Raw genomic sequence first — 26,249 nt, 5'->3', positions numbered from 1 at the left:
AACAAAGACAATCAACACCAATCATACGAAGAACTCAGATTTTTTTTGTTCGCATTATGAGGCTATATGTCCACACTAATACGTTTAAAACTGGGGTTTTAAAACAAAAACAATCTCCGTCCACACGTGAGTTTCAGCATCGTTTTAGCAGTTATTGACGTCCATACTTGCACGTCTGAAATCACACGAGTATTCACGTACACCGGGCACGTGGGTGAAGGTGTAAACAGGAAGTAGACTGGTGGCTTCATTACAGAAAACACGACAGTTTTACAGTTCTCTTTAATAATAAAAGGTTGTGCTTGATACTTAAGATCTTCTAAAATCTTCCTCTATCCATTTCAACAAATACATTTTGTTGAAAAAACCCCCAAGTTTTATTTTTCAAATTGAGTTACAATGCACTATAAGAGGCAACCCTGTGGCAGCCCGCTGTCGGTAGTGTTTTCAAACCCCTCTGTATTTGGGGGTTTAAGACTCAAAGGTAGTGTGGACGCTGGGCGTAAACGTAGCAAAAGATTTGCATTTACAATGGAAATGTAGTAGTGTGGAGTATTTCTTTGGCAGGAGCGCCTGATCAGGATGATATTCAGCGACATGGGGGTGTGTGTGTCACATCATGTCTACAGTAAATATTTACGGGGCTATTTGCAGAGTTTATACAGACATGGTGATACCGGTGCACTCACCTTTATTTCTGTGCGAGACAGACAGACGTGGTGCGATGGGTCATAACACAGAAGTAGGCCACAAGCAGTGCACACATACGCTCACAGTCACACGGTTACATAAGGTGTGTGGGTTCTCTCAATCTGCACAGAACTGATTTGCCGGCCTTGGACATTATCATAATCTCATGTTTGCACACATGGTCTCTCTCTTTTTTGTGTCTGTTGGTCTCTGACGTGTTGGTCTGTCCTCACCAGAGTATTCCAGTCTTTGGCTAAACAGAGACAACTGACCGAAGTACAGACTATTCTGCTGGGACGTGTGTCTCAATCCTGCTTCCTGACACAAGACTGCACGGCAGGAAAGATGTAAGTATGCAGAGACAGTTGTGGATGTATGTCTGTGATTGAAGATGTACTGGGATCCTTTACAGAAGTAAAGATACCAATACGACAATGTATAAATATAAATCAATTGCAAGTGAAAAAAACTTCATTCAAATGATCTATTAAAGTAAGCAAAGTATTTTCATTAAAATACTTTATATACAGTTAGTTCAGTCCAGTGGTTTCGAATCTAGGAGTGGGGCCCCTCCAGAGGGTCACCAGATAAATCTGAGGGGTCATGAGAACCACTGGTCCAATGGTTCCCAACCTGGGAACCCTCCAATTATTGGTAATGTGAGAGCGAAGAAGAAAAAATAAAGTTCACATTTACATACATTTTTCTCCAAAAAAATAAAGAAAATATATTCGCTCCTTTTGCCTCTTTGGGCCTTGAAAATGTTTTAAAATTAAACATCTGAGAAGTTTTTTAAAAATCGTATCATGTAAAAGCTTAGTCTGCAAAGTAACTATAGGCGTCAAATAAATGTAGTGGAGTAAAACGTACAATATGTCCTTCTGAAATGTAAGTATAAAGTAACATTAAATGGAACTACGCAAGTACAAATACCTCAGAAAGTTAAAGTGACGGCATGATAAAACAACCGTTTCTTCTTCTTTGTTGCACAGCTGTACAGCAGTTCTAGTGAGAGCAGAGCTTCCTCAGGAGGACCAGAGGAGCCGAGCAGACACGGAGGAGCAGCGCCATCTACAGGCCGTCACACTGAAGGTCAGGAGGCCAAACGTGAGGAGAGCGAAGAGGAAAGACGGAACCGTCCGGCTCCACAAACTGTGTCTCAGGGTGGTCCGGGCCAGACTCAACCAGAACAGGACCAGAACACAGGGTCAGGATGCACGTGGGTCAGCTGTTAGTGTGACTAGATATTAATTTGTTTTCAATGACCAGACAGATCATTTTAAGTTTAGTCTGATTTCATTTATTCATGGACCAACAAACAACACCATTCCAAGGAACATATTTTTGTTAACTCTTATTTCCAACAAGATCACAAAAAACAAACAGACGAAACAGAAAGTTTATAAATACAATACCTAAAAACTGCTACGTTGTAATAAAAATGACCTGCAACAAATTGTAAACAAATCTTGATGAAGAGCTGAGTTTTAAAACTTTCCATGATCATACAACATGTTTTTATCTGCGTCATATAATAATCGATTTACTTAATATTGAACACTTTGGGTCTCCGTATAATATTGTAATATAACGTGTTTATATCGTCTACATCAGAATCGTAATAGAACTCAGTTTTGACCGAATTGTTGGAAGAAACTTTTCCCTCAAGAATAACAAACCCCTTTTCACAGCAGATATTTTGACGTGTCTTAAAAGCAACAGCACAGGTATGACTTTAATATTAGTTCATTCAGGTGTGCCAGTTCAAGAGCGCTGCTATTATGCATGCTAGCTTACTGGAATAACCTCCCGGGACACTGAATACAACTGAGGCACCATTACAGTGACTAGTTATATCTGTGCTTCCTTGTTAGCTTAACTCTAGTGATGGTTGTCGGGAATATCTCAACAAACACTGGATGAATTGACATGAAATTTGATACAGACATTCATGGTCCCCAGAGGATGAATCCTACCGATTTTAATCATCCACTAACTTTTTCCTCTTGTGCCAACATGAGGTTGACATATGTGGTTTGAAGACTTTCTCCAAAACCAATGACATTACCATCGGCCTCAGTTGTGCTTTTTATTCAGAGCTAATTAGCAAATATCAGCACGCTAACATGCTAAACCAAAATGGTGAACATGGTAAACATCACCTGCTAAACATTGGTATGTTAGCTTTGTTATTAGCATGTTGACATTAGCATTGAATATGGCTGTAGACTCGACTAAATGTCTAAATGTCTGCCATGAAAAGGGTCTGTGAGTTTGATATCAGTGTAACTTTGCCTTGAGATCATGAGTTTACCAACCTTTTTATGCAGTAATACGTCAGTTGTCTCCACTGTTAAAAGCCCTATTTGTGAATATTTGTAGGCTACTGTGTTGTATGAGTTGTATATAAATACAAATGATGTTATTAGCAAAGCTAAAGTGTGAAAAACAGTTATGTAAATATCTGTACATAAGACACTTGGTGAAATATTTGGTTTATGATGCAAGAACACTGTACGACTTAAAAAGAATAGTTTGATATTTTGGGATTTTGCTTTCTGGCTGAGAGTGAGATGAGTAAATCAACAACACGTTGGGTCTGTATGCTGGATATGAAGCTATAGCAGGTTAGCTTAGCTCAGCACTAGCCTGACTCATAAATGGCAAATTGTTGTTTTTACGCACTGTGTATGATGTCTGCATAGTAATAAAAAGCTTGCCAGTTAGCCTAGCTTAGCATAAAGACTGGGATGAGTGGCCAACTATCCTGGCTTGTAAAACAGCAAATTGTTGTTTTTACACTTGGGTTTTCGTATGTATTATGTGTGATGTTTGTACTGTAAATATGAAGCTAGCTGATTAGCCTTGTTTAGCATAAAGACTGTAAGCTCACTAAGTCACTAATAAACACCAGAGTGGGATCAATCTTTCCAACAAGTCTCAAAATCAACTCAAAATGTTGATTAATTTATAAAAAATGTATAAATTCTTAAAAACACTATTTGTTTCCTGCCATTTAAGTTACACGTGTTTAATTATGTATTGTCTTGTTGGTGTTTGTTTGTTTGACTAAGTAAAAGTAAAAAAAACACATAAACTGTGCTCTTTGATTCCACAAGAAAAACCCACAAAAAGCATCATCACTTAACCCACCACACATAACTAACACATAACTAATCACTAAACTAAAACACTGTTACTTCTTTGTTTGTTGTTTGGTTGAATATTTGTACTTCTGTTTAGTTAGTTCATTTAATATGATTCTATGTCGTTGTATATATTGTGCATTTGATATTTGCATTTTAATATTTAATATTTTTTAATCATTAATTAATTTCATAATTGCTACTGTAGCGAAAACATGTCCCCTTGCGGTATTAATGGCGCTATCTATCTGTGTGTGTGTGTGTCTGCAGCAGTGAGTAACAGGCCCGCTGTAATGAATATCTGTCAGGTAACTCAACTCCTCTCTGATGTCATGAGGAGTAATTGAAACCTTGCTGAAGGCTGAAGGCCGTGGAGCCGACCGGATCCCCGCCTCCCTCACCGGACAAACGCTCCGCTATGGGGAGGAGAAGCTCGGCTGTGGGAACATGGCGCACATACTCTGGATTCACTTCCTCCAGGAAAAAGTGAGCAGGATCTCTCCGTAGCGGACAAGTCCCCCCATCGTATCGATCAAGTCAAAGCGGATAAACTACAGTACTGCGGTGGAGGCTCGTATTCTGCTTTTATTTTCTGGATGGTGTGTTTTTTCCTGTCCTCACTGGGATGAACGTTTGTCGCTGCCGGATTTAGCCGAGAGCAGGATGGAAAAGAACAGAACGAGGAAAGAAAAGGTAAAAGTGAGGAAAACGAGCGCTGCGTGTTTTATTCGGTGGTCTCACGAAGCCGCCGCTGTGTCTGGTCTGGTGTGGGAGGCAGCAGTGCGATCCTGCAGGAGGCTGGCAGAAGAAAGGAAAAGTTGGTTGTCATGATGAACTGGCATCCTGCAGGATTTATTTAGAAACCACTGGCTGGAGTTTGCACACATTAAAGCCCCTCTCCCCCCCTTCCAAGATAATGTATCTTATTGTTTACATAATTAATACATAATTGATTATGTGTTAACATAAGAAGAAGAAATACTGATCAATGCCTTAATGCCAGTGGTGGAAGAGGTAGTTACTCAGATGTTTTTCTCAGGTAAAAGTGCAGAACTACTCTGCTACAAGTAAAAGTACACAAGATTCCTCTGAATTAGGAGTAGTATTAACAGCATTATATACTTAAAGTATTAAAAGTACTTGTTGGGCAGAATGGTCTCTTATTATATACATTATATCATTGGTAAAGCTGGAGTAAACTCTTTCTGTGATGTGTGATTAGTAGTGTAAAGTAGCATATAGTTGAAATACTCAAGTAAAGTTAAAGTACCTCAAGATTGCATTTAAGTAAATGTACTTGAGTACTTTCCACCAGTGCTTAATGAGTACTCAGTTAACTGTTATATATATGAAAAAGAAAAGAGGCTGGAACCAGGAAATGAATCCTATAAAGGACTGAAACCATCAGTCGATTATCAATATATTAAATTAACTTCCTGTTTATTGACTAATCGATGAATCAACTCATCTTGTCAGCTCTAATATCACAGCTGGTAAAGGAGGAGCTAAATATGATCACAACTAATAACAGTGTGTTGCCTTCAATGTCTCCCCCTACAATGTGACTTATATTAACAGATCAAAGCGCTGCGTTCAGGGACACGGCTTCCTCTCCTTCAGGTATTCAGCCCCCCGGTTTGTGTCGGTGTCTCTGTGTTGTTCTTCAGGAATGTTCTCCCTTTGACCCGGCAGAGAGTGAGACAGGAGACTGTGTGTGTGTGTGTGTGTGTGTGTGTGTGTGTGTGTATGTGTTTGCAAATTCCCATTCACACTTTTTTCTAAACTACAAATACTCAATATAATACTTTACTCCACTACATCGCAGAGGCAAATATTGTACTTTTTTTTTTTACCATATTGCAGTTTATTTGGTAAGTGAAGTTACTCTGCAGGTTCAGATGAATTATACAAAATATAATCAAAGAAAACTTCTCAAGGACAAATATACAAGCTGCCAAGCAGTATAATTTGAAAAATATAAATAAATAAAATAAAATTAGGCCCGCATTTAGCAGCTGTATTATTCAAAGAATAATAATAATAATGTTCTGAAATGGACTTTTCTGCAAAATACTTTCATTTTTGTTACTTTAAGTATATTTTGATGCAAAATACTTTTGTACTTTAACTCAAGACAAATTTTAAATGCAGGACTTTTACTCGTAACAGTTTTTTCCACTGTGGTTTCACTATTTTTACTAAACTGAAAGATCAAATTACTTCTTCCACCGCTGCATACATCAGCAATGACACAAACAACAGTGGAAATGTCCTGCTAGGTGACTTAGTGTGTGTGTGTGTGTGTGTGTGTGTGTGTGTGTGTGTGTGTGTGTGGCAGTACCTTTAATTAGCTGCTACATGAATATCAAACAACACAGACGCGTGACAAAACGACTCTCATCCAGATAAAGGAGGTTACACACACAGTAGATCACAGTTACAGATATTTTATACAGTTCACACTTCAAATCCATGTGATGACATTTGAAGAACTGAAGTGAACAACTGTTTTAAAGTACAGTTAAAGTTTACTGAATAGAAAAGTATTCTTTTTTAACTTTAAGCCTTTTTTCCTAAACAAACCTCTTTTCATCTTTGAGTAAAGTCTGTATTTGATGGATATTTCATATTATATTCAATGTGTAACAGTAACAGTAGAGAACAGCTAATGAACTGTGAAATAAACCCAAATAGTTAACGCAATAACTGCACAAAGTTTCTGTAAAGCGAGCGATTAGAATGAATTTTGAGCAGATTGTTTTACGTGAACATGCATCAGAGATGAGTTTCCTCTTATTCTTAATAGGCTTTCTTTAGAAGGAGCTGCTCAGTGCTTTAAAGCCGATATAGTGAACACTGTTATATGAACAGAGGATAAAATGACTGCTCAAATACCGGGATTTATCACCTCATTCTGCAGCTTCCCTCAGCTCTGCGGAGCTTTATTTAGAGTTTCACCTCATTTGGTTTACAGCTAGAAGCCTTTCTGTTTTCCTTCACTCTCGCTGCTCTCGTCAGGGTTGTTTTGGCAGCAGCAGGCCGCTGTTTTCAGAGAAAACCTCGCCGTACGCTACCTGCTCAGCAGCAAAACAGCAGGCAGACACAGTTAGCTGGTGAACTAGCTTAGCATTTAGCAACTAAAAAGGCAGATATTTCCCTCAGGAGGAGGTGGAGACGAAAAACAGAGCTAAAAGAGAGAGAAGTACAAAGCTTGAACAGAAGTGTCGTCTGAACACGTTGGAAATCAAAAGTGGTTTTACCTGCTTGGTTCTCATTGAGAGGGTGCAGGTGACATGATATTCTTTCAATATTTTCAGACAGTCTCCCGTGGAAGACATTCATAGTTTTGTTCACATGAAAATTGACAGAAATAGTTGTGTAAATAATGAAAGAAGAGAGCAATAGGTATGAATTTATGTGCTATTCATCGTGGTGTAAAGTCCAAAAGTAAAAACTGTAATAAAAGTCGGCGTTTACCTTAAAAGCAACCGATTCCCTGATTGAGCATCATCATCATAAGAGCAGTGAGGCAATAACACACAGAGGATTACGGCTCAATCGTCTGTTTAAAGAACATTGTCACACAACATTTATATTATATATATACAACCTACTCAGTAACATAAACTGTGCGATTGCAAAAGTGCACACTTGAACTCAGTAATTGCTCTTCTTGCTCTCTATTAACTGTGTCCTAGTTCTACAGTAATCGGCTTAGAGATTTACGTCTTAGTTCCACACGCGTGATGTGTGGCCGTCTTTGTTTATTCCTGCAAACAACGCCCAGGGAACATGTTACAAACAGCTCTGCTTTACATCACATTGTCATATTTGAACAAGTGTTTCATAACAACGTGACACATTGATGAAACGCGATGGCATGCTGGAGAGAGCGGCTGAAAAATGGCCGCTGTCAGAGGACTGTGAATTGTGTGAATTTGCTCAGTGAGTTTATCATCAGCGCGTCGCAGCACTCTTCAGGGCCGAAGCCACCGAGGACTCTCAGATCATGTGCTTCATATTATCTCCTCTGTCAATTTGGGATTTATTTGCAAGGATGCGAGTATTTCTTCACACCAGAGTTCTACTCCCGGAGAAAGCTTTGTAGGAAGAAAAACCTGAACAAGAAAAACATTGTTACAGCAATAAATACAAACAACATAAACAGACAAAGAACACTGTTTCACGCTCCAAAGGCTTAATGACAATAAGATGCATAAACAGATGACTTACCAAAACTATGTAAATGAAATAAACCCAATAACTCTAGAGGCACATGCTTGTTTATGTTGGGGAATAAAATGGGAACATTTAATGTAGAAGTTGTGACCCAGTTATTTTACTTTGAGTTTAGTCGAGTTCATAAGCTGTTCTTCATTTCTTTGACAGAACTGCTCCACTTTACAGATGCAACTGATTATTTGATGTTATCGAATAATGTAATCTGCTGATTATTCTTTTGTATAAATCCAGAAAATAAGTTTATAAATTCTGACATTGACGTTCTTAAATAGTTTCGTTGGTTCAACAGCACAAAGATAAGAACTGATCAACTGATCAACTGATGATCAACAGCAGCAACTCATGTTCCGCTAATCACTTAAACTCTCCTGCATTTAAATGAAACCTGCAGAAAAATCATTTCATATTATATAATTAATATCTAACTTTATGAATGAAATCAGGAAAAATCTAAATATTTCAATAATTCAAACTATTTGAAACAGTCTCTCTGGTGTTTGGGGGAATAGCGGGATTTAGTCTTTGACCTCAGTACTTCCAAAGTCCTGGACTCTTAATTTAAGTATCAGGATTTCATCAGTTGACTGGTACCCAGAGCTCAGAGGAACACGTACAGCTAAGACTTCAATCTCGCTTTTTACAGTCTGCATGGTTGATTGTCTCCAAACGAATCTCATCGCCATCTGTCAGAGGCACACTTAATGAAACGAGCCAAGAACCAGACAATGAGGAGAGAAGTCGTCTTTATATTCACGGGATAAAATAGTTATTGAGCCAAGCTATAGATGCTCGATGGCAAATGTGTTGTTAGCTCCAGAAAACATGTAAATACAGAAAAACGTACAGAGCTCTGCCGTGTTTGACAGATATTTGTCTGAATATTGACTAGCTGTTGATTAGCTAGCTCGCTGCAGCCGCTAAAGGTTCTCTAGGTGCTTTTATAAATACTGTGAAAGTATCAAAACTGTCTGGGCTCCTTCGGGACGGTGTCTTAAAGAGACGGGCGCTAAAACGGAGCGATTCAGACGGAGGGTCAGTACAGCTGTATTCAGACCGACAGTGTGAGAGAAATAAAGTTTTTTCTGAACATTTAAAACATGTAAACATGTTCTGGTAGAAACTCAAAACGCGTCTAAGTTTGAACCTGAAAATGAGAATGTCTCCTTTAAAGTCGTCATTGGCCGACAAAGCTGAAAATTACAAGTCTTTGTCTACTACAGCCGGACGTAAAGGACCTATTTTTTTCCAAAATTACCATTAAATGTTGAGCGGTTATCATTGAACTCTGCATGGTAAAAATTCAGTATTTCTTCCCATTCGAATTGTATTCCTGACAGCATTTATATTGTTGTTGTTTTTTATTTAACCAGGTGACGGTCTTGTTGGGATCAACGTTGATTTAATTGTCACATAACATCCAAACTTAAATAACGCCAATTCCGTAGATAACTTAACCCAAAACCATGATCTTTTTCAGAAACCTAACAAAGTAGTTTTTTCTCTAAACTTAATTAAATAGTTTCCTGTGAACAGGGACCTTTATTTTGAAAAGACTGTATGCATGTAAAGAGCGCAAATAGACACGTGTAGCTGGACTTTCATAGGAAAAACACACAACAATGAGTAGTAACATATTCGTAAGATATCATGCAAAGTGTTGTAAGAGGATAAGCTGCTACATTTCGGTGTGAAGCAGTGACACGTACTGGTTTTTCTCGTGCACTAGTTTCCTAAATAAAGTTTCTTCTCAGTAAACTTTCTTTGCTATCTGTTCAGTGTTAGCTTGAAGTGGTCTCAACCTGCACAGAGTAGATGCCTGGTGGCGTCTTCTGCATTAGCTCTCATGTCACACTCCTGAGACTGTGCGAACATCCTGAAGTTTTCTTGCAGTTTTATGTAAAGTGAGTCGTGTTGAGTGCCTGTCCTCGCCTCCTGCTCAAAGCCGTTGGGGTGATGCATTTGCAAGTTTTAGGAATCCCTCCAGTCTGCATATTGTAAGTGTGTGTGTCTGTGTGTGTGTGAGGGGAATAGAGAGAGAAAATGAAGGCCTTGGTGTAAGCTCTGGTGAAAGGACAAATTTGGAAACGCCAGATCAGGGAGGGAGGCGGGGTCTCGATGTGGAAGCTGCAGAGAAGGAAACCTCAGTGAGCACATTTGACACAAAGTTTGAATGAGAAGAACAGAAGCCTCATCTGAGTCTCGGTCTGACTTCTTCTCTCTCTGCGTCTCTCAGAGGAATTCACTCCGTTACCACCGAGCAGAAAAGTGCACGCAGCAGTTTGGTGTCCCATTTGCTGGCAAACTACAGCATCGTATCATGCAAATCAGGCTGCTGAAGTTTCAGTGTCATCCTGTTCTTTTATGTTTTTATAAGTTACGTAACTGCAGCCAAAAGCACATTCACTGGCAGTCTCGCTTGTTTTCGACATCACTATGAGCAAAAGGCCTTTTCTCTTTGGGTCAGTCTTTATATAATTAACCTGAATGATACATGATCTTTGTGTAACTGTTTCAAAACACATCTTTGGCATTTTTGTACTTAAATTTCTTTCAATTAAAGTAATATAATATATAACATATATATCTTTGTAATCACTACATGCCAAAGACTCGTCTGTTAGAACCAGTTTGGAGTTTTCCAGTTTCCCAATATGAGAGTTGTTTCTGTTGATGGACTGATGGGATAATTGTTTTACCTCTAATGAAGAAATGAACCAACGTCTGTTCTCCTTGTCCTCCCCACCTCCCTTTCTGCTCCTCAGTTCTCTCTGTTTGGTTCTCGCTCCACCAGCAGAACCACCAACCCTCCTCCCTCTTCCTCCTCCTCCTCTTCCTCCCCCCTGATCCCTTCAGCCCCGTCGGTGAAAAGGGTCGACCGTCCGGCTGCCCCCCCCAGTCCGTCAGGCCTCAGCAAAGCAGAGTTCCTTGAGCGAGTGCGCCGCAGTAACCAGGCCTGCCAGCAGGGGGAGTACGCTCTGGCTGTGCGTCTCTACAGCGAGGCCCTCACCGCCGACCCCCAAAACTGCATCCTGTACAGCAACCGCTCCGCTGCCTATCTCCGACTGGGTCAGTACAGCACCGCTCTGGACGACGCTGTCAAAGCACGCCTCATCAACCCCAAATGGCCCAAGGTAAGAGCCGCGGAATAATAAACTTCCGTCCTCACAGGAAACAGCTTAGTTAGGTTTAAGCAACAAAACTTCTTGGTTAGGTTTCGGAAAATATCCTAGTTTGGGTTGAAATAACTACAGAAGTGGCGTTAGTTAACTACGGAAGTTACGTGATGAATAAATCAACGCTGACTTATCGTTTCACACACAAGAGTGAAGCCAAACTTCATGTATTAAAGCTGCATTCTCTCTAGTGTCCACCAGGGGGCGACTCCTCTGGTTGTATAGAAGTCTATGAGAAAATGACTCTACTTCTCTCTTGATTTATTACCTCAGTAAACATTGTAAACATGAGTTTATGGTCTCAGTCTCTAGTTTCAAGTCTTCTTCAAAACAGCATGATGTTGCTGCATGCTTTTTATTCCTGTGTATGTCCATGTCCTGACAATCTGTAATTGGCTGCTCGGAAAAAAGCAAGTCCTTATTTCCCGTCTTTCCCTCCTGGATTCTGTCTGGCAGCTTGTTTGTGGTGTAGTTTGGATTGTCGCCGGTGTACGGCGGGCTGAACACGATCCCTCTATTCAGACAACATGTTGTGCTTTTAATGTTGAGCTTGTGCTGAACAGTCTTTCTTTGTTTGTTTGTTTGACAAGTGCATTTGAAATGGGTACAGCACACACACACACGTACACACACACACACATAACTCAGCATAATGTGTAAATATGCTGGCGCTAAGAGATCCAGTGTGATGACAGAGAGCTGAACAAGGAGACAGACTACGATGTTTGCTGACGCATCCGTGCTTTCAGTAGCTGCACATCATCAGAGGAAGACAAATAATGAAGACGTAGGGTCGGACAATATGAAGGTATACACACTATCTGATATTTTTGTTATCATCCATTTGGGGGACGCTGTGGCAAAGAAAGAAAAGTCTCCTTCCCTTTCATTCCTGGGATGAAATAGATGCGAGGTGGTGCTTCATCAGCAGGTGCATAAGAGCACGTTTAATTGGTCCATGAGTCAGAAGCATTGGTCCAGTAATACTGTAGCTGTGCTTCCAAATTGTTGCTCAGAACTGATATCTGGTCGGTAGCTTCTTATTATTTATGGTTTATTACGATCAAGAAACATTGCGTGTGCATCGTACAATTAATCAAGTACTGTACTTAAGTACAATTTTGAGGTACTTGTAGTTGAGTATTTCCGTCTGGTGGTACCAGAGTTTTAAACTGCAACTCACGTTACCACAGTTTGACGAGCGTGTCGGAGAACTTCAATGCAGGACTTTTACTTTAGTATTTCTATGCTATAGTATTGATACTTTCACGTAAAAGTGCTCAACAGGAAATTCAGAGCAGATCTATTGCCTCCACTGGGCTCTCAACATGGCGACGGCTGAGCCGGCAGCTAGCAGCTAACAGCTAGCGGAGAAGCTCTGATAAAAACACACACAGAGTGACTTCATTCTCTGCTCAGGTACACGTCACTACACTTACTTCTTCCACCACTGGTGCCTTGATTTGTGATGATATATTCTGATTTACATACACGGTGAGATTGCCTGTGAAGTTGTGACATGAAATGAACTTATAGCTTTAATTTCAAGTGACGTGTGAGAGAGAATTATTTAAAAAAACGCGCAGTATTTCACATTTCCAGCAGATTTACCAGAAAAACATCAAGTACTTCTTCACACTTCAAGTGGCTCTTTACATCTACCACCAAGTGAAGCATGGTGAGAGGGGGGGGGCTACCTCCGTCTGGACGTCTGGGGCCGGGCCAGCTTCGACTTCCTTTCTCTGTGCGAAAGAATGGACGGAAGTGGTGTTTTTTTGTGTGTGTGTGTGTGTGTGTGTGTGTGTGTGTGTGTGTGTGAGAGCTTTGCACGGCTGTTATTTTGTTTTTCAAACCCTGGCGAGGCCTTGGCCTGAGTTTAGCATTTAAAGACAATAACAGAAGCAGCATTCCTGTGTGTGTGTGTGTGTGTGTGTGTGTCTGGCTTGCATAGTGGCGGTGTCATTGCCGCTACTTTCGCCGTGGGTCAAATGCAAGGTGGAGACTAATGAAGTAGCAATGAGAGCGAGTCCTTCAGGGAGCGACGTTTGCTTCTGCTTCACTTCTCTCTTTCTGCTCTTCGCTCTCGCTCGGCTTTGCTCTCTTTCTCTTTTCTTTTATTCTCTTCTGTTTGCCTCCCACAGTCTGTTGGCACAACACACACTCGCTGTATCACACACACACACACACACAACGCGGTCATGGGAACTGGAGGGTGTAACTGGTCAGAAGTTGCGCATGTTTGTGTGCTTATCTGGATAACGACGCGGTGCAGAATTACTAAACGTCTTTGCATTTTAATGTTGTTTTCCTGTCGTTTTGTGCAGCTTCATCTGTTTTTTCTCCTTTTCATTTATTTGTCGGTGCATTCAGTGTCGACGCTTTGAGAAAAAGCTTTTTTGTTTCTTTGTGATTCAAATAAAACTCGCGTCGCAGAAGTGAAACTGCTGCAGGAGCGGAAAGCCTTTCTTTTGTCGCGGCTGAGTGTTTTCTCCCACAGACCGACTGTTTTTGTGTTTGAATGTTCTGCTGTCACCCGCACACTCGCTCTGTGTGGTTTTTGTGAAAGCGTTAGATCTCACAAATAAAGACGTGTGTTTGTCCCGGAGAGGAGGAAGGAGGCAGTGCAGCAGATGTGTGGCTGCACCACTCATCTGTTTTAGGATAAGCAAGCTTGAAGTGTTCCTGACGTTACACCCACAGCTAGTAAATCGGGGTGGGGGCCATTTTCCTGAGCTCTTTGAGGACTCAATCCTCCAATAACTGACAAATTTTGGTCACAACTTAGACCTATCAACTTTCTGAACTTATTAGCGAGCAGCTGCATATTTCCACATCCAGCAGTTACGACACAGCATTATCATTTTCATGACAATCTCAAGGATTATGACTTTAAGGGCAATATTCTCTTTAGCTCTGTTTTTGGTCTCCACCACCTCCTGAGGGTAATATCTGTCTCTTTAGCTGCTAAATGCTATTTGTACATTTGGGCAAACTCCATCTGCAGATGAAGCTCCAGAACAGCTCTCAAATGGACCTTTTGATGAGATCGCTTTGTCAACTACTGTTATTAAACTTTCAATCTCAAGGTATCGATATTTTGCTCACAGAAATATCACCACATTATTTAATGTGAAAATGTAATACACTACGCCTCCTTGGGAAGGTTAAAGGGTAGGCGCATTCCACATGATCGCGGGTCTGCGGTTCGGTTCCCAGACCGGACCGTATGCTGCGTGTCATTCTCATGTTTCCGGTCTCTCTCGACTGTCACTGTTAAATAAAGCCATAAAATGGCCAGAAACAAGTCAGAAAAAAGGTTAATCTGAGGTTGTGGGATATAGAGATTAATTCAATTTTTCGTCGTACTATTTTCACTATTTCCTGGTGTTTTATTGAGAAACACACAATAGGTTGATCAACAGAAACATTATTAAATTATTAGTTGTGAAGTTCTGGTTTTCATTACTTTCTACAAAATACATAGTCCATATAAGTTACGGGGACATTATTTCTGGTGGAAATGATACTGCAGAATTTTGTCAAAACTGTGAGCTCCTCAAAATTCTCATTCACCTCCATTTGTTTATTTTATTTAACCTTTATTTATCCTGGAGGATCCCATTGAGAATTAAAATCTCTTTTTCTCGGCCAAGACGCAGCATAAAGGTTTCACACAAATACCATTAATATTACAAAAGACAGATGTCGGAACCAGACCAGAACTTTCTGTCTGGCTAAACATCTTTCAGAAGTAAGTGAGAAAATATATATTTTGAACTGATCCTCTTCATCGTGAGGGTGTGAGTTAGGGTCAACACCCCAAACATTCTGCTCTGGCAGTGAGTGGAGCTGGAACCGGTGCCGATCATCGGTGAACGGGCTTCTCTGCTCTGAAGTGGAGGCCAACCAGATGGCAGCCAGCTACGCCTGTTTACGCAGAAGGCCGCGGAGTCGGCTCAGGCTTCCCCTGTCATTAAGAAAGTACTCTCCCACCGCACGCTGCAAAGATATTACCGACGTGCAGAGAGAGAGAGAGTTTCCTTCAGAGGGACTCTGGACCTAAAACGGTCCGCTGAGGAAGGTCCCCCACATGACAGAGTTCAGCAGTGTGTAATAATCTGAGAGAAGATTCTCTCATGTCTGGGTTGCTCCTCCGGTCACGTGACTCGACCCCGGACCGCGTTGGTGTGACGGTGATGTCGTGTTCGTGATACGTCTGAGATGGTGTCACGCAGAACTCGGCGGTGTAATCCAGGACTCACTGCAGAGCATGTGAGGAGAGCCAATGAGTCTCCAGCAGGGAGACGTTTCACTTCCCTTACTGTGTGAACTCAATGCGACACATTTTACATCCACAGAGGCAGAATAACAAACTTTAGACTCACTGAATCAGAGCTAAAACTATTTCAGAAAATGAGCAACTTGTAAATTTTGACTGAAGTAGAGGTGGTCAAAATGTAAATAACTTAATACTTAATATATACAGCATTTGAGATTGTTTTAGGGCTCTGTCATTTTATAACAGTTTCCCAGAAAGTATCCAGAACAGAATGTGATTTGGTGCTAATTATAATGAAATAGAGACAAAGTTCAGAGACAGATACAACTAGTAGTTACAACTGAGCTGTGTTGATTTTATAAACAGTGGTTGGCTTCCTTGAAGGAAATGCTCTCTATATATATACACACACACATATATATATATATATATATATATATATATATAAACTTGATATATGTATAATTGTGGGCTTGCCTGCAGATAAATTGCAGCTGACCTGCTGTGCACTAACTTGAAAACTCTCTATGTTACGCAGCAATTAGTTGGAATTAAAGGTTTAACTTTGGTTTTAAGAAGTGTGTGTGTGTGTGTGTGGTGGTGGTGGTGGGGGGGCCCTCAACAAAAAAACTCAAAAGAAAGAAAACCTTAAATATGTGATGGCTGTGTTTATATATATTATTAATTACACTTTATTATTAATACACTAACATGACTTAAAACGATGTCGTTACCTGATACTTTATGACAGATAGATGTTGTATTTGACTCTGTGCTTTATTGACTTAGCAGTGTCTTATTTTAGGAGAAAACATAATCTCTGTAGCGTCTGCAGATCTCACTGAGCGTGATACTTCCTCCTCTCTCTTTTCTAGCTCGACATTACAAAGATTATGATTAGAGTTAGTGAATCTAACTGAAACCCTAAAAATGTGGGGTTCAAATTAATGATTTTGTTATGTCCCAAGTGGAAATTGCACCCTTGGCTGTAATTAATGAATTGAAGGTGGACTGTAATGGAAATAGTTGCCACGACGGCACCAACAACGTCTCTTCTTTCACTCACTACCTGAATCCACACAAGTGGATTAAACCCTATAATTAGCTCCAAATTACAGACTCTTTTCTTTTTTTCTTCAAGGAAACTTCAAAATAAAGTGTTCACTACCAAACCTGCAATATTGAGTCATGTAGAAAATCAAAGGATGTGATGAAACGTTGGTTCTCCGCCACTAGAGGGCAGCACTGACGTGCTATGAAGCCGCTCGGTATCCAAACCGCAGGGAACTCAAACACAACTTTCCCTTTGTTACATGCAGGCCTCTCATGACCCGCATCACATGAGGCTTATGCAGCTCACTAACATGCACGATGCATGTCATCCCCCCTAGACTGCTGCACAGTGCGTCACAGATAGTGGCTTTGCTTTAATAGCTGCTCTGTCAGCCTGCTGGAGGTGTGAATGACCATTATCGTTCTTTAAGTGGTTTAAATGATCTTTTCTCTCCTTCGTTTCTTCTTCTCTTCCTTTTTTCATACCTTCCTTATCGCAGCAGCAGATGAAGCTCCTTCCCACAGCTTCCCATCTGTCATAACATGTTTGCTATAAAAAGTGCACATCAGCAGCAAAATAACCGTCTCTCACACCCAGACTCTCGCCTGCAGAGCGTAATGAATTTTGATTTTTCGCCCAGAAGTGGAGCGGGTCTAATTGTCTGGTATTAATGGTGAGAGATATGCTCCTTCGTCTTTCTTCTGCTTGGCAGTGTTGGTTCACACACTGCTGTAAGACATCAGCCAGACTCGGGCCAGACTCTGCTGTCTCAGCAACCATCCTGAGCTATGGAGTCTGGATATATATATATATATATATATATATATATATATATATATATATATATCACCCCATCTTTATCCTCCTCCCTCTGCGTTCGTCTCTCTCGCTCACTGCCGGGTGCCTCGGCAGAGAACTGCAGAGGAAGGAGAAAGATAACAGCAGAGGCAGATAATGACAGAGTGACTCGGTTTGGACTTGAATGTGGCGTGGTGTGACTGTTATCAGAGTGTGAACGAGTGAAAATGAATGTCACAGGATGAGGATTTAGGTCTCGGCTCATACGCTCAGTCTCCACCCGGTATTAGCAGCAACTGACCGGAGCATCAGCAGCTGATGGCTGGATTTTAAAGGGCAGTGTCAGTTTATTACAACCTTGGGTCTTATTCTGGTGCTTTTGGACGTCATTTCTTATCAGCTATACATCTCAACGTTTGAAGGAGCCAGAACTTATTTGGAGGATAAAACAAATAAACAGAGAAAATGTAATATTCAAACTTTAACTGCTGCAAACATCCATCACAATTTCGGGTTCCTGATACAACTTGACCTGCCTGCAGAGAGAGCATATTCCCAATACTTCGGGTGCACTCTCTTTTTGCTTTCAGCTGCAAATAAAGTGTTGGTCTGACTGCACTCGAGTCTATTGCCAAGCTGGCAGCTCTGTGAGGCCATGCTTAGAAACAGCAGTGCTTTGAGCTAAGTGCTAACAACATCAGCATGCTCGCATGCTCACAATAACAATGTTAAAAGCACCCTGTGGTTCCATTTAAAGTTTCCTTTTACAGTCCGTGTTACTCACCAAAACACATTGAGTGTATCCTCGAGGCATAACAAACGTATTGAATGCATTTGCTTACACATAAAACATTTGCAAAAGTTTTTTTTTTACTTCATATCTTCAACATTTTGCAGTGTTGTTCTTCTTCTCTGCCTTTTATTGATGTGGTTTGTTGGTGTTGCACCGTTGGCTGTCGATCAGTGAAAAACTATGAAACCGTTGCCAGGGATCACATCACCTGCATGCTGGTAAGAAAAATAAAGTGGTCAGAAACTCCACAGGGTGCCATTGACATACGGATGTTTCACAGCTTTACCATAGTCACCATTTTTGTTTAGCGTGTTAGCATGCTCACAGTAGCACTAAACACAAAGCACAGCTGAGGCTGATGGGAATGTAGTTTTAAAGAAATTTGGTCATAAACACGAGTTTCGGACACATTAACATTTTGACTTCATGATGGCGCTGCTATAGATGGAAGGTCAGGGAATTACTGTGATGATTCATCCCCTGGGGGACATGAACACATTCGTAGAAATCCATCGAATAGTTTGTTGACAAATTTCCCTCTGAAGTACTCAACTCCGAACTCAAGCTCATGGTGGGGCAAGAGGAAAAGTTATGTTTTCACCAAAGTCAGTAGGATACATCCTCTGGGGACCCTGGATGTCTGTACAAAATTTCATGGCAATCCATAGAATAGTTGTTGACAAATTTCCCTCTGAAACACATCTACTGAACTCCGAACTCAAACTCATGGTGGAGTGTCAAGAGGAAATGTCAAGGGATCACCTAAGTCAGCAGGATTCATCCTCTGGTGACCATGAATGTACACAATTCCAATCCAACTTGTAGAAGTAGAGATGTTTCACTAAATAAATGAAAATATGTTTGACCTGATGGTGGTGCTAGATGAAAAGGCAGGAAGTTAGTTCAGTGGAGATCAAAGATTCCTCCTCTGGGGATCATCATTTCATGGCAATCCGGTTTAATAGTTGTTGTCAAATTTTGCTCTAAAACACTTCACCTCAAGTCTGAACTCAAACTCATGATGGAGCATGAGTAAAAGTCGAGGGATCTCCAAAGTCAGTAGGATTTGTCCCCTGGAGACCATGAATGTCTGTACACAATTTCAAGGCAATCCATCTTGTAGATGAAGAGATGTTTGGCTGAATAAATGAAAAAAATATTTGACCTGCTGGTGTTGCTGGATGAAAGGCAGGAAGTTAATTGAAGTGTATATCAAGGATTCATCCTCTGGGGAACATGAATGTCTGTAATAAATTTCATGGCAATCCATTCAATAATTGTTGACAAATTTCGCTATGAAACACCTCACCTCAAGTCTGAACTCAACCTCTTGGTGGAGCAAAAGGGGAGTCATCCTCTGGGGACCAACATTTGTTGAGATAATGCCTTCCCTAGAAACATAAGGCCCAAGTTGTGATAAAACAGAATCATCCTTTTGGTTTTCGTCGTGACCCCTCGTCCCCCTCATGACTGTAAATACTGGAGCTTCATGCTTTGCTTTGGGAATTGTTTCATCCTTGTCATGGATCTTGGGATTTCCTGGTTCCCTCAGGATTTGGGAACAGAGCAAGTCTCTGAGTAATGGAGCTGCAAAGCAAAACAGAAAGAAGAGAGGCGAGAAAAGCAGAATGAAACACTAACGCCAGGGTGTGTGTGTGTTGCTATTTGCAGACGGGAGGTTGAGGTTAATGAACGATCACATATTTGGGACTCTGATGTCTGTGGAGGCGGATGGAGGGGGGTTGAGCTTCAAAGAGAGCACTTTCTTTGAATGTGATAGGGGAAGTGTGTGTAACACAAGCAGGGTTCATATCCGAGCGTATGGCCTCCATTTCTTTTCTCTTTTTATTTACAAAGTGCACTTAAAATGATTGAACAGCCTCATAAATCAGAGGCAACATCTTCTGTCAGTCATCAACTGGACTCTTCATCTCATCATGATGCTGCAAAACATATCAGGATTATAGGGTTGTACAATTATGGTGATCATTCATACTGATCAAGATGTAATTATAAATAACAGTAATTATCAAAAGGGTGCACATATTTTTTGAAAGTGTAGTAGAAGGCAAAGTCCAGCTGAGGCTGATGGGGACGTCATTAGTGCGTCACGTATTTGTTCACAAACAAAAGTATTGGACAAATGACCAGATGAAGGCGCTAGATGTAAAGCGTTAACAGTTCATCCTCAGGGGGACATGAACCAAATGTAATGCTACACTAGCATCACAGCTTTATGGATGGCAGTGGTGGTCGGTCGGTCCACCACTTTGATCCAGACTGAAATATCTCAACAACTATCGAATGGATTGTCATGAAGTTTGGTTCGGACGTTCATGGTTCCCAGATGATGAATCCGAATGACTTTGGTGATCCTCTGACTTTTCCCTCCAGTGCCACCGTGAGGTTGACAATTCTGGAAGTTGAGTTAAATATCCCGACAACTATTGGATGGATTGCTACTCAATTTGTTTCAAACATTCATGTTCCCCTCGGGATGAATTGTCCGTAGAGCACCATCATCAGGTCAGATCTTAAATGTGTCCATTGGTTTATGACCAGATAAAAATTAATGCGTTTTAGTCCTAATTAGGACTAACGTGCTTTACTAAGATGGTGAACAGAGTAAACATTCCTGGATATTTACACCGTCAATTTGAGCATGTTAGCATCCTGCTGTTAGCATTTAGCTCAAAGTATAACTTCCCATGGCTGTAGATGAGTCAATGGAGCTCAATGGCACAGAGGGGTCTTTTTATGGGATTTGTTGACAATTGTAAAAATATACAGCCTTATCCGTTAAGGTGATTTATTTTTCTCAATGAGGAAGTGAGTCACCATCACGTTGTGTTTGAGCTAAAACGGAGAAACTTTAAGATACAATTCAGTTTATTCCAGCTTTTCTAGGTCAGGTTATAATTGCCCCGTGTTTTCCTCTTCATCCACCATCATGCCTCAACTTAAACCTTCCCTATCAGCACGGAGGCCCCTTCATGTCGCCCCGCACTAAACTGACTTGTTCCAGTGGTGTGTGTGAGTGCGCTGTCACCATGGCAACAATGGTTCAAATTATGGATTATCTTTGTTCTTTTGTGAAATGGTTCTCAGGGTTTCAGAGCTCAGATGACTCGTGTGTGTGTGTGTGTGTGTGTGTGTGTGTCATGGTCTGAGGAGATGAAAATCACTTCAAACATGGAATTCAAAATGTGAGTTGTGGCCTTTCGTTGCTTCCCGAAGGAGATGGATAGTTATTGTTTTTTGTGTCCATTGTTTTGTCCGTGTTCTGTGTTCCCATTTAAAATCTTTCTGGCGATGACATCTTTAACACAACTTAACATGGAAACACCAAAAGGATTATTAAAAGATACTTTCAGCAGGGTTTTAGCATGGGTCAAGAAAGAACCGATTCAGTTTTGGAACGGATCACGGGGCGGATACACAAATAATATTTCACTTATGGAAGTGGCCTTGGCTGCTGGAGGTCTGTGTTTCTAGAAGTGCAGACAGTCTGTAATCTTTTTTACCGATGATTAAACCGGGAGAGTTTCACGCCGATCCAAGCGGTAGGAAGTTTAAGATTTAAAATCTGTAACGATGACAGTGGAGCAGTCGTTCTCAGGCTTCCTCCAACAAATGCTGCTACAAAAGGTATGAACAGAAAAAAGCAAAAATAGTGCAAAAGTTAAAATATAAGAATTAATTATAGTATACATAAAAAAAATATAATATATATATAATATAATATTTATGAAATAAAATATATTGGATAAAGAATAAACTATAGAATATATAACATAAAATAAAAAATATATAAATTAAAATGTAATCTTTATGAAATAAAAAAGTCGTTATTTAAATTAAATTAGATTAAAATAAATATAATGTAAAATATAGGGTATATAACTAAACCGTAATATACGATGAATAAAAACATGTTATATTATATATAGACGGATAGATATATAAATAAATTAAATTACAATAAAATACTGTGAATATCCTATACATGAAAACTGTGGTGAAGGTAAAGTGCTGTCAGTCACGTAACAATGCTTCCCCCCAACCAAAACATCCAAATATAGGAAAACTAGAAAAGGCTCCTCTCTGTGAGAGTGTATAAAAACCCCGTGCACGCTCTCGTCACCATTAAACCAAACAGAATTACAGGCTCATCTGTTTGGCCGGGCCTCAGCCACACTGTGCCAGGCGGCCGGCCTCAGCGGGCATATGTGCCACCAACTGTCTGTCTGAGCCCCGGAGGCTGGCGTCCACCACGAGCATCGACGATAACAACAGAATACATAAAGAATGACCCGGCATACATGTTGATTCTTCATCTGCTTAATGGGAAAATGTTGAAGAGTCAAGCATCAAAGGATTAATGAACGCAGCACTCAGCAGTTTCACAATCAGATAATTCTCCCTTATCTTTAAACCCCAAAAAATGAAATTACATATTCATGGTTTTGAGTGAAACTCTTCAAAAGCAGCATGTGCCTTTTTTTTTGTCGCACAGAAGACGCTGCAGGGAGAATAATCTGAATGAAATATGTAATCAAATATGCAGCTTTTCACATGTCGAGGTCTCCTCACTGATTACACAGAATCTACCGGGAAGATTCACGTTATATTTCTTCTGTAATGAATGTTTGAACTGTACTTCTCTCTTTAGTTACCAGTCTAGTCGTCTGTGGCATGTTTCATGTATGTTTCTCTGTGAGAAGGAAACACACTGCAGTTTAATTTACATTCATAGAGCAGTCAAACAACAAACGGAAACACTGTGGATCAATCTGCCAATTATTTGTCTTGTTTGAAAGTAAACTGAATATCTTTGAAGTTTGGACTGATGCTCCGACTAAACAAGACATTTTGAAGACGAATAGAAGAATATTTTTGTTTTTTTTGGGACAAAACAAGACGTCAACTATTGTGATTTACCTTTTACTATTTTCAGACATTTTATAGACAAAACAACAAGTGAAATTTAAATAAAATTGATAATAATTGGTTTGAAGAATTCTTCACATAATGTTGAAAATGACTGAATGCTTCGCGCCCTCATTAATCTGTTAATTGCGGAATAACAACCTTCGTTCCAAAGGTGTGAATTTCTCCGACACGTTCATCAGCACCTTCTCGCTGCTGTTACCTCCTCCTCCTCCTCGTGTTATCTCAGCTGGTTAAATGTGACCTTCACCAGAGTCCTGAGGGACCAGAGCGAGCTCGGTGCACAAGCTCTCCACCGACACCAGCACACGGCGGGTAATACGTGGGCTATCTCCAGTGTTAAAGAGCATCATCTGCACAATTTATTACAACCTTGCCATGAGGCACGAACACTGTGAGTTAGACCAGGAGGTGCACCACGGTAACACCTCTCTTATTATGGGATTTATTTCCTCCTGGACAGCGTTAAGAGTGTTACACAGTGCTGTTATTATTACTGTGTGTGTGTGTGTGGGTGAGTGTGTGTGCTTGGTGCACAGGATCAATAGAATCTGTGTAGGATGATAACACTGATACTGTTGACTCCAGGTCGACCTGATGAGACTCCAACATTCAGAGGACAATCATCATCTCCTGACATTCACATCACACACACACACACACACACACACACACACACACGCACACACACACACGCACACACTCACACACACGTATAATGTACACATTTAGTATTTCAGCTCCGTTCATGGTCTTTCTAATACAAATAAATCAAAATTACGTTTTTTTTTAAATTATTTATAATAAAAATAACAACAAGAATAATGATAACAAGAAGGAGAAGATTTAACCGTTGGTCTCGTTTGGCCCTGATGTCAGTCCTTAGACGGAGACAATACACTTTTAAAAGCGACTAAAAACCATGAAAATGATTCTTTGATTTAAACCTTGAGAGGACTTAACTTTTCATTTACGGTGGAAACATTTTTAACTGCATATAATCCATTGAAATATGTTAATATCTTACAGTCCATTCATTTAAAAATGAAGGTCCTTCATTCATTCATTATTTATCTCTGCGGTTTGAGTGAACCCCTAAATGTACAATCCCAAATTTGAAGGTGTAAAGACCTGAATATTCACTGTGACGTCATGATGTCCTGAGGCGTCTTCCATCTGAACATGTGGGACCTTCAATCAGTCAATCTATCACCTGAGAGGTTTTTATCGTTCTGTCAGCGTATCACTGTTCAATACCCCCCCCCCCCCCGATCCTTCCTGGAAGAGATCAATGTCAAAAGATCTGTTACTCAATCAATAATTGATATTCAGACACGCTCACAGCTGCAGATCTGATAAGCAAACAACTCTGACCTGCATGTGAACGTGGTGTTTGACCTCCGAACTCTTGACCTGCACATTCACAGCCATGTGTGTGTGTGTGTGTGTGTGTGTTCACTGGTAACATTAATGAATCTCGCGTGATAGAGATTGTTTTTTAAATTTAAATTCAAATAGTTTTGATTTAATAATTTTTGAGCTTCCTTGTCGTTCACAGATATTTAATATTATTTATTTATTTCATGATAATTTATCAAACATCTTGTAACTAACGGTTCCTCTGAGTGCTGGAGTATAAGATGATGTAACACCTTTGTGTATTCTTCCCGTTGTCGACGCAGCTTCTCACTTCACCTGCACCGACGTCTCAGAAAGGTCAGCTGATTAATATTCTGCACGGTTATCACAGAACTCAACGCAAATGATTGGATGCACGTGAGGAGTTCTCCTCACGTGCAGAACGAACACATGATTCAGGTCTCTTATTATTTTGGTAGGAATCTATATGTTGAATCATTGTGTAGCATTACTCAATAAATAAACGTTAAATATCGACGACAAAAGCACGATCAAAGTGTTTAGACACTCGCAGCTCTTTAAGTTTGGAGAAACGACCACTAGAAGCCGCTGCCGAACTATAAACACATATAAATGTGGGTCGTAACACGCAGAGACGACCCACACGGCCGTCCATTCGTAAAGACGGTGTGGTTACCAAACATCGGTCATTCTTTAACCTGCGACTTAATGAGTGAACAACATGCAAACACATGAAGAGAAGTGTCAGTACTTGTACTTACCTGCGCTTAATTACCTGCACTGAGCCCTTCTTGTCCATCCCGTATAATCACTCCTGTTGTATTCACCTGACCTGAGTTCATCCATTTCTATCCGTTGTCATTCAATCCGCTGCCGTTATAGTGTTTCACTGACGTCTTATTTTTAGTAAGGTTGAGAATTAGAGTTTGAGAAATGCAGTTATTAGACGTGGCTTTACCTGACCTCACATTAAACGTAACTTCTTTTCCCCTCGGACATTATTTGGTGAATCTTGAAGCCTTCAGGTCGAAGCAGATCATGAGAGGTGGCGCTGAGGTTCGGAGAGGATGCTGTCTGTAATAAAAGAAAGAACAACAGCAGGTGAAATACCGGCTGTGGCTGCAGAGAAGAATGAGCGGATTAACCAGCGGTGTGTGTGTGTGTGTGTGTGTGTGTGTGTGTGAGCGGACCGTGTTCGTGGCCATGTATGGTAGCAAAGATGAATGGTCTCATTTGTGGCGGGCGCCTGGAGGCCACACAGACTGATGCGGCCGAGCTGCTGCAGACTTTATCTCACAGTCAGACCGTGTCCACTCTAAATGCTGATCAATCTGAGAACACCTTCTGTGTTCCAACCTTTGGTTTCGCACGAGCGTGTTCAGGTTCTCACAACGATAGAAACACACTTAAAGGAACAGTGTGTGACATTTAGAAGAATCTATTAGCAAACATTGAATATAATACTAGTGAGTGTTTTCTTTCGTGTATTTCCACCTGAAACTAAGAATCGTTGTGTTTTCGTTAGCTTAGAATGAGCCGTTTATATCTACGGAGCGGCTCCTCTTCACGGAGGCCCCCGTGTTTCTACGGTAGCCCAGAACGGACAAAACTAACCTGCTTCGTCATTGCAGTGCTTCATTGCTACAAACGCTGAGGAGACAAACGGTGGACAGAGATGAAGCTAAAGGCCTCGTTTGAGAATTCTTGTTTCGTGAACTATACTGATATATATATATATATATAT

The 26,249-nt window shown here is 40.6% G+C and overlaps 1 protein-coding gene across 1 annotated transcript in view; it reads left to right on the top strand.

Annotated features, from left to right (window-relative positions):
• Nucleotides 1-4,229: 4,229 nt before the first annotated feature.
• The window catches only part of LOC116398644 (tetratricopeptide repeat protein 28-like), a 63,057-nt gene continuing 41,037 nt past the window's right edge, over nucleotides 4,230-26,249 (top strand). Inside the window, exons 1-2 of the mRNA XM_031875122.1 lie at nucleotides 4,230-4,529; nucleotides 10,841-11,209. Coding sequence (XP_031730982.1) covers nucleotides 4,500-4,529; nucleotides 10,841-11,209 — 399 coding nt within the window. The 5' untranslated portion in view covers nucleotides 4,230-4,499. The remainder of the gene's footprint in view (nucleotides 4,530-10,840; nucleotides 11,210-26,249) is intronic.

This window comes from Anarrhichthys ocellatus, unplaced genomic scaffold (assembly GCF_004355925.1).
Source record: "Anarrhichthys ocellatus isolate YVR2014 unplaced genomic scaffold, GSC_Weel_1.0 scaffold87, whole genome shotgun sequence".
Classification (NCBI taxonomy): Eukaryota; Metazoa; Chordata; class Actinopteri; order Perciformes; family Anarhichadidae; genus Anarrhichthys; species Anarrhichthys ocellatus.
This window is presented reverse-complemented; position numbering and strand designations above follow the sequence as displayed.